Raw genomic sequence first — 15,111 nt, forward strand, 5'->3', positions numbered from 1 at the left:
TCCTACATCTCATCTGAAATTATGTTTTTTCGGCTTTGTTAAAGCAAGTCGCCACCGCCACAACTCAACTTCACTTTTCAAGCTAATAATAGACCGATTATCTTAATAACTGATCCAAAATTCTCCACTTAACTTAACTACGGGTTTATGAGTAACATTTCGTCGCTGGATAAAAATTATGGCTGCTTAACTACTTGTTAACTACAATTAACAGATTTGCTAATCAAAATCTTAAATTCCGAAGCTGATTTTTAACTTAACACTCGCTATTCTTTGACATAGTCACAGACCACACGCACACTGTCCTAGCCGCTCCGTGAACTGCGTTGCCACGCATACATTACATGCGACGTTGAAATCCATTTCAACTGTCTCTATTTTTTTTGTCTTCTTTCCACCCTCCCCCATACGTCAGCATCGCGCAATGACGTTTTTGTTCCTCATCTGATTTTATTGTTTGCCAGCTACTCCATAAGATAAACTATATACCAAATACCTATGCGGGAGATGACATAACCTGAAATGCCGGCAATTTTGTTATTAGTTCGATTGGTTTTAAATAATTACTACCGCTCTTGAGAGTTTTATCGGGCGTTTGGGGTATTTCTGGATTGGTATATCGACTTTTGAGAAAAGTGCTGATAAGTTTGTCTTTAAAATAATGTTTTATAAAATTATGAAGCAGGCTATGATTACCCCCTACATTTTGAAATCTTTTTAAACAAATTACCGATATTCTTTGGCACAGTTTGCTCAAGGAATACACATCAAAACGGAAATACCCCAAACAATTTACAATTTATGGACGTTAGGTCGATTGACGGTATATGACTTTTACATAACTTTTATTTCGAAGCACTAAAGCTCGTAATCGAATCCTATATAAAAAAACTTTTTCGCATTAACCCAAATATCCATCAAAATCCGATCGAAAAACTGCTTTATTTACATTTATGTAAGCGGTGTGCCGCGAAACTCATTTTACGTAAATGCCGCCGATCAAATACGGTGAAAAAAAAAACCGTATCGTAAACACTGCAATGTCTAATTTAAAACCGCAACTGCAACTTTTCTTATTCGGAATTTTTATATAATAATCGTATCGCAAGGCGGGTGACGAAAATGGTTTAACCGTCTCGATTTGCCGCGTTTATCTACAAAAAAATCGAAAATTAAATTAATTCGTTTGGTTAAGTGGAATTTTACGTTAAAACTTATTTACGCAAGTTTTAACCTGTCAGGTTTTAGCCAAAGACTAACGTCATTTGTCGTTTTACACACAAAAAAAAATCCAAAAGGCTATTGCATATTTCGGTTCTTCTCCTTTACTTCTTTCAGCCACGTGTACTGGGGTTATTCAGTCATTGTGATGGGTATTTCTTCTTCTTTGCTACTAGTAGACAAGATTAGTTTCGAGCCCGATTCGATTGTAAACTATGGCACAGTTAATATTTCAAACTTGCGTGTTTTATAAAATAACCGTCACAATTCGCGAATCGCGTTTATTGCGAGATTTGGCAGGATTCAAAAAGTAAGACTAATCGAATAATATTTGATAGAGCCCCGTTCGCTGCCCGGAAAGAAGCTACGGCCGGTGTCTTGACGGGACCTTTAGTCATTTGTAGATAAACACCTCCGATGCTATCGACGTATCTATCGTATAATTTAGGTATTACTTGAAATTTATGTCATATTATATTATATTTATATGTTGTAGGTTGTAGCTTATTGTTATTATTTCTTTAGCATTTTTTATATATTTATATTGCCACATTGCTAAATTCTGTTATTTTGTGTGTATCGTGATGTATGTATTTATGTAGTAAAATGCCCGAATAATTTTGTTTCGGGTGTTTTCTTTAGGCCGAAATGTATTTGTGCTAAATAAATATATTTATTCCACATCTCATACGTCTTTAAAAACCTTTAACTTAATGCTATTGAGAAAATAAATCAACATTATCGTTTATTAAGAAAAAAAAAATAAGATGCTCATTACAATTCATTTTTTACGTTCTTAAGTTGTCAGTAGCGAGTAGAATATGACAAAAGATTGCGAGGATGTATTTCTGAACAGTAATAAAAATTTTGTTTCCGTTGCAACATTTTGAGACCTAAAAATAATCGATTTGTATAAAATATAATTTAAAAAAACAATATTTAATACTAATAAAACAGAAGGTAAATTGATTTTTCTAATTTTGTAATAAAATCACCGATCTTCTAATATAAATAATCAAATTTATGGCAACCACAGCAGAAATATCATTAGTTACCATGTATTGGCGGTGGTGGCAAAGAATATTACTATAGGTTGTAAGTCAAATTGACAATGCATTGTTTTTATTATGGGTTATTTCAAAACATAGTTCATCAATGTCTGGGTTTTAGAGTTCATTTGTTTTTTATGGGAACTGGTCTTCCTTGGTGAACATCCAAGTCCAAGTGTTCGGAAAAGACTTTTGCTAGTACAACCCACTTAATTCTTACAATGATTACATTGAGCACACTATTTTCCTTGCTTACTGTGGCCCCAAGGTACTTGTAATTAGCTACTTCGAACTTGTAACATTTTGCCCTATTCTATCACTTCTCACTTTTTTTGCCATCATACATACATTTGGTTTTATCTTCGTCTATCCTAGGTTTTTCAATCAATCTTATAGTCTTTCCCATGGCAATATTTAAACGTAAGGCTGAGAGAGAATCACCTTGCTTCAAGCCATTAATCACGTCAAAAAGGTTGTTGCCAATTATGCCAAGTTTATGTAAGCATCTATATTGCAATTTAAATCTTTGCTTTCTTTATTCGTCTATCTGACGCTGCAAAAGATTAGAACACAAAATATATTTTTCTTCGGTTCACTTTTATTGGGAAAGTTTAACAACACAGAACATAGAATATGCTGATTGGAACAAGGGTAGCCACGTATAAAAAAAAATGGACTCATTTTGTGGACGTAATGTACGCCTAGGTTTTTTTCACTTGAGCGTGAGCTATTAAAAGGTGGCCATATCACGATAAAAACTTATGACTTTATGCCGCAAGGTTAAAAACGCGATTTTCTTGCCGATTGTGGGTGGTAAATTAAAAACGCTTGTTCAATAGCTTATTTATTAAATTTAACAATTAACATTAAACTCCATTTTTGGGCCAACCGCAGCAGAGAAGAGGATTCTTCTAATGTCTTGGATCACAATTGACAATAGTTGCTTCATACGTTTTTGTATTATGGTAGAATAATAAAGTTGGTTTAATCTGTACTTTGGGTTATAGTCTGTAACCGTAGGTTCCTTAAGTCATAGACCAGGCGAGATACACGTTCTGTGGTGGACTTCGTAGACGATAATATAACGTTGTTTAATTTCAATAAATAAATAATAACACGTGTTGTTTCTGAACACTACAAATATCATACCCTAGTAGCTATATGGATTAAAACTGCAAAGCTTTCGTTGTGTTTCAGAATAACAGATCGATAGGAGTACAGGTTAATTCCGACACAAATACAGTCGCCACATTTACCGACAAATCGCAGCAAGATCTACAGGGGTCGTACAAAAAAAAGTAGGTAGCAAGCCGCAAGTTGCAACGAATGACGAATAAATTTACAAGAGGGGGTGAAATACTATATTCGGCGCGTCACGACTACGTCACAGAATAGGCAAATAATAAAAACACTCCGTTTAATTAATAAAAGGACGCAGTATAAAACACAAACTAATCGACCAGCGCCGATTTTTAATGTTCAAAGCAAAGCAAAAAATGTTTGTTTATTCTATGCCGTGGAATAAATTTGAACGTCCAACGACTTGGGATGAAAAAAATATAATTAAAGGGGCCCTATTATGACATATGTAGCTGGAATGAACGCCGTTGGAAAGGTGGGATGGATTCGACTATCTTTGATTAAATGGTTTTTGCTCTGTCAATGGATATTAGAACATTTTCGGAAATAAATGTTACATTAACAATGGCAAGTAATCCTCAAAATTCCGCACTTGTAATTTTTTAGAAAGTGTTTTTGACAGATGACCATGACAACGGCTATAAACATGTGTTGCTATGGAAACCCGTCAACAAAATCAATTCTGATTGGTTAAACACTACTGGCGTGACATTACTAGCGAGAATATTCCCAAAGTTTGCAGCATTATCTTGTCTTCATTTCTTTTACCTATAGTATAAGCTAAAAAGCGCAGTTTTCACTTGTGCGTTAGACTAGATGAGCGCCCTCAAGCGGCGATACGAGCGATCGAAATCGGGCCTGATATAATGTTCGAGCACCTCCACTACTTTAGAGCAAAAACCAAACAATTCTAGAAATTAGAAAACAATTTTCATAAGTTTTTTCGCCCCGACAGTCGGAAACAACTTAAAATTTAATTATTTTATGTTTCAGTTTAACAGATATCTTCGATAGCCTGAAAAATGAACTGATGGACCTCCACGGGCACATTCGAAGTCAACAAATGAAGCTGTGAATTTCTTCCGAAGTTTAATTTTAATAAAAATCATGGCCGAAACTTTTCGTTTATTATATATTTTAGGTAAAACAAGCCATAAGAATCACATTATTTTGATCACTTAAACGTTTCTGTTAAAAACGAATGAGCATAATCGTAAACCACCAGCATTATAGCACCTCCGGGTCCTAATCTTAAAACTTTCGGAATAAGACCTTTGTACAGGGCAAAATACCTGCAAAATGTCAGTCAATCGATTGATCGATCAATCTTATCGTCATCAACACTCACCCCTCTTCTCGATACACGATGAGCATCGACTGAAATGTACCTTTGTACTTTATTTGCCCCATTATGGGCTGAGGTCCCTGTATCCTAGATTTTGCCACGTCGAATGGTATATTTATACATGACGCCAGTGTGCCAGACACGAAACCTATGGCCACTTTTCTGAAGAATTCCTTGACCGGATCCTGCAAGTACGTCATTTTTTTTTCCCTCGGAAATAGCCAGAATTAAGATGATTCATCGAGGGTTAGTGGTTTATTAGGGGCAAGAAGTAAACAACTCAAAAAAAGTATAAAAAGATTGGAAGACAAAGCAGTGTCATTTGGTTGGAGCCTGAATGAAAAGAAGACTGAGTAGAGATGAGAAGTGTAAAAGAAACCAATACTTGACAATTGTAACATAGAAAAAGAAGACCTACAGATACCAGGAAGTATAAAAACACGACAGTAGTACTCATGCATTGAATAAATGATCAAAAAGTAAAGCTAAAGTGAGACTAATACAAAACATCAGTGCTCAAAGTTGGATAATAATTATAAATAAAAACCTTACTTTTCTGAAAAGAATGTTATGGGAGAATGTAATGGGGTAACGGTTAACAACAGGAACCCAGATAAATTTGCAGTCAATGAAGGAATGAGACTGGGAGAACCACTATCCTCGGTACTGTTTAGTCTTCACTAAGAAAAGGTTATAAGGGAGGCAAGGATCCACACTTGGGGGCTAATATGCTAATACATCAGAAGAGACACCACTGCCTACCTATTGTCGATGAATTGGTACTCCTCGCAAGAAATAAATGACTCAAAGAAAGTATAAAAACATTGGAAGACAAAGCAGTGTCATTTGGTGGGAGCATCAATGAGAAATGTAAAAGAAACCAATCCGTGACAATTGAGGCAGAGAAAAACGAGACCTGCAGATACCAGGAAGTAGAAAAACAGGACAGTAGGACTAAAGAGTAAAGCTAAAGTGAGACCAATACAAAACATCGCTACTCAAATGTGGACAAAGGGGAATTTTAATCATTTTGACAACGGCCCATTATAAATAAAAACTTTATTTTTCAGAAAAAAATGTTATGGAGGAATTCTGCTTATTGTATGGTTTTTTAATAAGGTAACACGGTAAGTTTTAACAACAGAATCCCAGATAAATTTGCAGTTAAGGAAGGAATGAGGCTGGGAGACCCACTATCCTCGGTATTGTTTAGCCTTTACTTAGAAAAGTTTATAATGGAGGTAAGAATCCATGCTAATATATCAGAAAAGACACCACAAAGTAATGTCATTGAAAAGAAGACTAAGTAGAGATGAGAAGTGTAAAAGAAACCCATACTTGACAATTGTAACACACAAAAATGAAACCTACAGGGTCCAGGCAGTAGGAAAACATGACAGTAGTACTAAAAAGTAAATTTATATCCAGGAAAGGTTAAGTGAGACTACACAAAGCAGTCATAAGACCTTTAATAATGTATGGGAGTGAGGAATGGGCACTAAACAAAGCAGAACAAAATGGTCGGGATAAAAAAGTGCTACTTAAGGTTTACAAAGGAAAGAAAAAAGGCTAAAATATGGGGATAGTGATAGTTGTTACTCATTCAATTGGTGGGAAAAAAATGGCAGGGAGACCAAAACCAAAATGGAAGGCGGAGGCCGAAATGGATAGAGCAGCAATGGGTATCAGCAAATGGAAGTGGAAAGCAACCTCATTGAATTGGAGCCATTAGTGACTACAGCGAAATATATTTTTTTTTAAATTACATGTGGCATGACACATTCACAATAACTTTGTAGTTAGCTAGTGAGTGCAGTTATGATTTTATAAAAAATTAATAACACTTTTTTGTTTTCCTCTATGAATCTGTAGCTGATCAATCTACTCTTTAAACTTGTTAAAGAAATCAAAATATTAACAAAAAAAGTTTTGGGCTTAGGTTTTTTGAAGTCTCAATAGAAATTTCCATCAACATTAATATTGAAAAAGTTTCCCGAAATTGTAAAAGATTTCTCAATTTTGCAGTTCTATCGATGCAAAAAAAAACAACACCCAAAATACCAGAGGACAAAGCATAACACTCCTCAGGGTGAATAATTCTGCTGCTCACCTGGTACTCGGCCAAGTAACCCTTAACGGAATGATAGAACCCGAAATAAATCATGTTAAAAACCCCGTTTCGACCTATGGTCGCGGTAACGCCTTTGTTAAGTCCTCTAAATCCGAAACCGTGTTTTCCCACTATCTCTTTAGTAACGTACCAGGTACTGGGAAGCTCTTTGCCGACGGCTCGGTTCGCCTGCAGGGTTACCTTAACCACTTCGAAAGGATTCACGAGAATCGCTTCGGTTATGCCCGCTCCCAATCCGGCAAGCGAAAATGTCTGAAAAAAGCCCGATCTTTACACGGAAATAAAACAGAGAGAACTTACCAAAGGGGTAGGAGCGGACGCGCCAAACATAAAGAACTGTTTATACTGTTCAAACGTAAAGAACTGGAAAGCAACAAATTTCGGTGGTAACCGGCCACGATCGGCAAATTCGCTTTACATTTCTTACCTTCACCGCCCTTTTGGGGGTTTCCGCCAAAATGGGGGGAACGATTCCCTTCCAATAAGAAGTTATACCTTCGTGGAGGTACATCTTTCGCAAGCAATCAAACACGCCAGAGTAATATTTCGGGTCCCCCTTTCGCATGGAATTACCACATTGAATCTGAAGCCTTGTTTTAACTAGATCTAGAGGATGCATTATGCACACTTCCACGAATCCTAACAATTGAATGCAACGTAAAGTACACACCACATCGATGCTTTACAAAAAACTTTTTTTAAATTACCTGCCGATCCTCCGGAACCAATCTGAATCGCGCCTTCTTTCAGCAGTTCTTTAATAGAAGGCATCTTGTAAAACAAAGCTTTGGAACCTGCGAATCTCCCGACTAACAGTGCGAATATTTAGTCAGTATATAAATAACCTCCTCTGACGACATTCCATTGTCTGCTTAAAAGCTGTTGATTTCACTTGAAACAATCAAATACGAGGGAAATCGTTCAACGAGGAGATAAAAGTTGTGTCAACCATACTCACTAGTTTTTTCATTGAAAATATTTTCGAAAAACAAATGAAATATAGATTTTCTTGATCGTTTATAAATAGACGTACCAAAAATTTCCATAGAAAAATAACTTTCCTCGGCTATTATCTAAAATTTATGTTTAGTTCAAGATCCTAGAGCCTCTTTACTATAACCACAGAATACGCCGTAACATTCGCGGCATCCGCCTCCATTTTTTGGTAGGTCAACACTTTCGTGTCCTGTGTCGAGTTCATTAAAAAAAAATATGTTGAAGAATGAAAATTATTAATTTATTCTTGCCCACACCATCACATAATTGTTGATCTATTATCAAATCCATAGAAATAAAAATAGTATGATTTCTGCGTTTCCTTACATCACTGACGAACGTTTATTTATAGCACAGAATAACGCACTCCACAAACCGCAGACGCGGAAAACTAGATTTCACAAGACTGACGTCAGAAACTTACTTTCCGCTCTACAGCTTTTTAATATTATGTTAAATAACTTTTTAATAGCGATTAGGGCTCTTAATTTTTTGCAAAAGCAATTAGGTAGTCTTATAAAAGCTTGATGAAATATTTAAAAAAAAAAGCTTTTATTTCAAAATGTAATATTTAAAGCTCACTACTGCAACGTTCTTACAAACCAGATCTAAAGTAGTAAGTTCCATAGTACCTCTCTTCCTCTCTATATATTTTCATAATGGAGCGAAATAAACCACAACTTTCTCGGATTAATAGGACCATTAATCTCAAACCGAAGTTTCAGTATCTGAAGAAAGGGGCACCGATATAGTCGTGGGCCTCGAATCGGGCACGGTCAAAACCTCATCGACATTGTAACTCAAATTTAAATTTTTCTCCTTGTCCTGCAACTGCCTCTTCTGCGGGGTCCGATTGGGCGACGACTTTCGGCTGTTGTACGACTTTAGCAATTTGGCGGCGTCCACCAGTTTCAACAACAGCCGATTATACTGCTGGTATTCTTCGTCTCCGAAGTGGCTCGGATCGTGCCTCGCGTGCTCATACAAATCGCAAAACTGGTGAATGAGTCGCTGTCCGGTACCATCCAACGGAGCCGCTAAAGTCGTCAACAGGTAAGCCCGTAGGTTTTCGCTGGGATGGCGGACCAAACACGAGTCTTGCTTCGTGATCTCGCCTTCCAAAACTTTCACGTCGTCCACCGCCTTCATCCTATAGTAATGTATGGGTATCTGTTGCCCGGGGAACAGAATGTATCGAGGGTCCGCTTTGGCGATAAGTTTCGGCTCGCACAGTATCCGCGGGATGATGTCCAATCTCTTCTCGATCTCCCGTTTTAGTAATTTCGGGCCGTCGTGGCCGATCGGGACGTGGGGCCCGCGCCTCGACCTCAGGGTGAACCTCATAATCTGGCGCTTGGCGAAAATAAACAGCAGGATGACAGTCAACGCTCCCAAACCGATTATTATGACTACTGCCACTCCGTTCAATTCTTCCGACATTTTGTTGTAGTTTCATCTAAACGCTAAGCCAGAAAACCCGCATTTTATGTTTCGCATTTTAAATAACTCACTGGGGCAAGAGACGGTTACTATTTGGTCGGTTGCACAGATAAACGATCGTTTTTTTTTATTCTGTGATCAATGCATTTTTATGCCACGAAAACTCAATTCGCGTCATTTATTCGACGATAACAAGTTCAGTATCCACATTTTTTTAACACGTGGTTTAAATCCCAACGGAAAAATTACCTTTCCGTTTCGTACGCAAATTTCCCGCCCGTTTCTCTCCCGACGCGGCCACAAGTTCATAATAATCTGTGCGCGATCCGTAGCCGAAATTTAATTGGTCCGAAAAAGAAGTGTAGAAATTTGGGCGACGCGTCGCGCATTGGCCCGCTTTTTCCGCCAAGTTCGAACGCGACCAATAAGCGGCCGCAGTAAATAAATACTTCGTTCGCCGTTCGGTATTTTGTGGCGTGGGGCGCAGATACGAAGCCGTGTTGTAGTAGTTTCTAAGCTTCGCAAGGTAAGAAATATTTTGTATTTTAGTTGATAGAAAATGTCACCGTGTAATATTTGAAACTCGGATCCCGTTCGACCGACGATATTGAATTTTGGGCGCGGTGAGTTAGGCCAACGTTTAGTTTGCGCGGAAAAAATAAACGCCAAATTGTCCGTATACTTTCCGTATAACTGCCAACAAATGGCTGCCATAAGAAAAGCATTGGGGACGAGGTGAAAAGTTCTCGATTTTTTTCCGCGGATTCGGTGGGATCGTACGCCTCGAAACTTTTCGTGAGTGTTTCTAATTTTTCGAAGAAATTTTGGTGATTTTTCGAACGGCTTCCGACCGACGGTAAGGTCGATTAATTAATTTCGAAGTTTGGCTTTGTTCATATGGGCAAGCTATACAACGCACACGGACTCCATTTGTAGGATACACTGGCATCGCCGTATACGTTGCATTAAACGGCCCAGGCGTAATAAAACGTAAAATACGTTGAAAATATCGGGTTTTTGGCTGTTTCTGCGGTTTAATATCGCAGTTTTTTATGTTTTCGTCACTATGCGTGGTTGATGACGTAAGCAGATGTGACGCCTTTTTCAATCTTTCGATTTATCGGAAGCCGTCGAAAAAGTTCGGTTTGCCGCCAAATTTTCTGGTGGTGCTGCATACGCGAGACGCCGTATCGATGATTTATTGTGCTTTCACTGAGGTGGCGAAGCCCGTTTTTTCTTTCCAATTTAATTTTGCGTTACGGCAGATCTAGGTAAGTAATAACGACGATCTCTCGACGCGGTTATCGAAATATTCTTCAAACCACGCTGCGCTCGAACGGCAATTTGGTCTCGCAAAGTTGTTTAGGTGATTTTTGTTTTCGGTTTGGTTGGTTTTTGCCGAATGTCCGATGCCATATTTTGGCGGATGCGCCGGACTTTTAAACATTCTGCTTCTACACGTTATAATTTCGTAAAAAAGCGAATGCCCCCCACGGTTTTTGTTTATTACGTATCGTACTTATGAAACAGAAATTTTTGCATTTTTGCTCCCCAAAATTCTGATTGGTATTTTTTTTGAGTTGTGAGAAAATGGCGGATACAAAGGTTGCAAACGTTGTGAGGATGCGGAAATTATTTTTAAGTATACGGGGTTGCCCAAAAAGGCGCGCCGAATAGAACGACATATTTTTGAATTCGTTTTAAATTATTTTCTTAAAAGTAACAATTTATATCCGAACTTTATAGTTTGGTAGTTGTATCTTTTTTGAACTTTGAACTGTCTGCGGCGAGAGTATATGTTATAAAGGGTCGTCACAAATTACCATAAAAAATTTTTTTTTCTAATTAAAAAAATCAAATTTTATTCCTTGTGTAACATTCATGAAGATCTCAGCACTGCAAAAAGCCATTTTTTCTTTTTAAAAAAGTAGGTGGCAACTAAGTGTCAAATGAAAATTGTGTCCTTTGGCTGGGCAACAGTTTTATTGGTTAGTTTTTTTTTTCACGCATATCTTGCAAGTAAGTTAAAATTACAACCGGCATTGCCAAAGATGGAGGTTATGTAGGAAATGTTTGGTAGTTAGTAACAGGTTTTATTTAGTGGCATTACCTGCTGATTTTATATTGAATTTAAGTAATTCATGTTTTAAACAAAGCTTGAGTAAGATGTTGTATTGGTTTAGTCAGATTCAAAATAAAATATAATAATTTGTATAACATATGAAGTGATACAAATCCAAATCCAATAAAAGTGCTAAGTACATGGTGTTTAAACACACGAAGTAGTTTTAATTAAATAAAAACATTTTTTATAGTCATTTGTCACTACCCTGTATAATAAACGAACTCGCTCCCGTTTATTCGGATTAGATCGTTAATGACGAGTCGTGAATTGAACTGAGGCGGCTTTTACTTGATGAAAATTCATTTATCAAAATAAATAAGAACTAAAAGTTCAGATTTTCACGAAATTATATATTTTTACATTACAATTGTTTCGACAACACCGTGTCTTTATCATATGTTTGATAAAGACACGGTGTTGTCGAAACAATTGTCATGTAAAAATATATAATTTCATGAAAATCTGAACTTTTAGTTCTTATTTATTTTGACGAGTCGTGATTCGTTTTTTTTTTCTCTCGGAAGAGAAAGTGTTCTCCTGTGAAATTTGGTGGAACCGATAATTATTGGCCTCTCACCGAAATGTTTTAGGAATTCTTGCGGTCGGTATTTCGCAATTCGCTTTTTTTTTTTTTGCTTCTTCGTCCGGTTTCCGACGCGAAAAACAAGTACAGGGTGTCTCAAATATTGGAGTTGCGATAGTAAAGTAGATTTGAAAATCTAAACAAAAATAGGGTGTAATATATACACTTCGAAAAACTGATTTCCGTTGGAGTTAATTTTCCAATAATTAACAACTTTTCCCGGGACTTCATTGCAAATTTAAAAAAATATATATTCTAATAATATTTTTTCAACAACAAAAAGGAAAATTCACCGTAATATTTTTGGTATATTTAAAAAAAAAAGTGATGCACTAAACAAGCCCCTTGATACATGTACATGTGTGCAAGATTTCATTAAAACATCTCGTCGTATTACAGATACTTTGAGTTAAAAAAAAACATTTTTGTTATCATTTGTGACCACCCTGTGTAATATATTTTCGCCTCTTCCACGGACCCAATTTTAGTTTTTAAGTGTAGAAAAACACATTTTTCCAAAGACTTGTTTTCCGCAAAAAAAAAACCGTAAAAGTTCACTTTTATGCAGTTGCTTCAAAAGCCTAAGAAAAAATCGTTTTTTTAGGAAAAACTATTTTTATAATAAGCCGCCTGTATAATAAAAAAATATTCACACTTTTTTATATTTTCGTAGAATTTCGGTGCTTGTTTGTGGTTTGGATTAATTGCTTTTTTGCCAAAATGCCGTCATTCGATTCCGTTTAGGTTCCCTAATGACGGAAAACATTCAAAAGAGTTATATTTTAAATATAATTTGTTAACTCGATATATTCAAATTGTTAATTATGCCAAAGCTTTATTCGAGTGAGTGAGCGAGTACAGAATTCGTATTACTGGAATAAGTAGTTTCGTGGTAGTTTTTCTTTTTTTCGTTTTAAATGAAAGTATTTGATTTGATTTTTAAGTTTTAGAGAAAAAGACACAGTCGAAAACTCTATATAGCGAAATTGAAGGGACTGCTTTTTTTTTTTTTGGTTATAAGCAGTTATAGGCGGTTGAAGAATAATAGGTAATATTTAAATATTTTTAACATCTACTTAGAAACATTTTATATAAATATTTAAGAACTACATTTAATGTTTCAAATAATCAGTCATTTTCTTTTGAATTTTTTTAGTATGATAATACGCATCTCGTAGTACTTTGGGTTGTATTTTCACCATTTCTTCGAGAGGGACATCTTCCCCATGATACATAAAAAAATTATCTAGCAGCTTAACTGAATATAGGACTTGTTAAATGGTTGGTGGTGGTCCCAGATCAACTTCTTCATCTTCTTCTTCCTCTTGCTTGTTGTAATATGGCTTCCTCTGTCAAGTCTGCTGTTGTAGGCAAATCCTGATCCATCACCATAACGTAAAACGTAATTGTTGTTTCAAACTGCTTTATCCAGTCGCTTAGTGGCTGATCATCTTCCTGTTCGTATTCTGTCTCTGTAATAAGTCCTGCATGACGATAGGAGTATTGAATTGTTTCTACTGTTACCTCTTTCCAAGCTTTACTAATAAAATTGACTGCATCTAGCATATTAATGGAAAATTTGTCTTCGGACTCGATCATTTCCATTAAAATGTTTTTCCTGTATCGACTCTTAAAACTTTTTATTATGCTCTGGTCCATCGGCTGTAATACAACACTTGTTTTGGTTGGAAGAAATGCCAATTCAATATTCCGTGGATTTGGAATATGGGGATGTGCAGGGCAGTTATCTAAGAGAAGTAATATTTTTCTCCCCTTTAATTCTGCATCCCATTTCCGTATATCCTCTTCAAAAATTTGCGATGTCATCCATGTAGACTTGTTTGCCTTGTAAGTGCTTGATATTCTTCAAACATCGTTGATTTTCCAATCTCGATTAGCTTTCTTTTTTCTCTCCCACTCATATTGGCAGCTACTAACACTGTTATACGTTCTTTTGAAAGTTTTCCACCCACACACTTTTCGCTTCGAAAGCTTCAGCAGGGTACTCGACTAGTTTTGGCCACGTCTACTCCAGCCAATCGTTTATGAAAAAATATTTTCTCTTATTAATATTTCTGTTATTACTTTGTCATGAGATTACTGACATTGTGGTTAATCCAAATGTTATAAAAATCTTTTGGTTTCTGCCCCAGTCGTAACCATGTCATGTATCATGGTATATTGCAAGCGTCTGCCTTACCTTTTTGCGATAACTACGAAGATTCATTTTAGCCCATAAACTTTCTGCTCTAGGAAAAAGAACGTGTTTACTTTTAAGTCTCTTGTTCATAATTCCCATTTCATTCCCTTTTCAAACTGTACCGTGCGTTCAATTTATCTTGATAATTAACCTAATTGGTTTTATTAAATGCTAAAAAGGTAGGCTTAACTTTAACGGATTTTGTCTTTTGAAGATACCTAAAAAATCGCGTGTACAGAATTCCTTGTAATAATGTCGTGGACTTTCGGAAAAGGCTTTCAGAGGCAATCAATCACATACAGCAGTATTTAGAATAATTATATAATTTTTTACTTTAGAGTGTCGCGTCATATTTGTTCTACTTTAATTTTTAAATAATTATTTAGTTATTATTAGTTACGTCACTGTAATCGGAATAAGTTATTCTATTAAACACATGTATAATTATGTCATAAAATTGATAGTGTTTTGTTTTGTACCTATTCCATTATTTATAATATCAAAAGTTCATTTTAAATACCGACTCCGAAAATCTTTGTTTGGTAATGCCATTAATTAAATTATAATTTTAAGTACATTTTATAAAGCAAATGCGCGCGCCCGACGAGTTTCAAATTTTGTCGACATCTGTTGGCGCGGATCGTGAAAAAAAACCGTCCGAAACCGGGTCGGTTGGTGCGGGCGGTCCGAAACGCCGTCGTCAGGCCCGGGAGACCCTCGCAGCTTTCTTATTGACCGTTGCCGGTTTCGGTTCGGGGTGCGGGGCGCGGGGACGGTTCACAAGGACAAAATTTGGTTCGCGTCGATGCCGCTGCGTGCGAGGGCGCCTGCGTCGTCCTCTCGTATTGGCGTCCCTCGTGTCGGATGCCGCGTTGCCACAT

General features: G+C 36.6%; 2 protein-coding genes across 2 annotated transcripts; both read right to left on the bottom strand.

The window, feature by feature from the left end:
* Positions 1–4,068: 4,068 nt before the first annotated feature.
* LOC132705384 (mitochondrial 2-oxodicarboxylate carrier) lies at positions 4,069–7,734 on the bottom strand. The gene is made up of 6 exons (XM_060675939.1): positions 7,594–7,734; positions 7,314–7,525; positions 7,187–7,249; positions 6,866–7,138; positions 4,759–4,940; positions 4,069–4,702 (listed from the first exon to the last, which is right to left on the bottom strand). The coding sequence occupies exons 1-6, from the start codon at positions 7,655–7,657 to the stop codon at positions 4,585–4,587; spliced, it is 912 nt and encodes a 303-aa protein (XP_060531922.1). The 5' UTR covers positions 7,658–7,734; the 3' UTR covers positions 4,069–4,584.
* Positions 7,735–8,590: 856 nt separating this feature from the next.
* LOC132705385 (protein C1orf43 homolog) lies at positions 8,591–9,794 on the bottom strand. The gene has a single exon (XM_060675940.1). The coding sequence runs from the start codon at positions 9,320–9,322 to the stop codon at positions 8,591–8,593; it is 732 nt and encodes a 243-aa protein (XP_060531923.1). The 5' UTR covers positions 9,323–9,794.
* Positions 9,795–15,111: the final 5,317 nt, after the last annotated feature.

This window comes from Cylas formicarius, unplaced genomic scaffold (genome assembly GCF_029955315.1).
Source record: "Cylas formicarius isolate icCylForm1 unplaced genomic scaffold, icCylForm1.1 PGA_scaffold_7__23_contigs__length_41026272, whole genome shotgun sequence".
Lineage (NCBI taxonomy): Eukaryota > Metazoa > Arthropoda > Insecta > Coleoptera > Brentidae > Cylas > Cylas formicarius.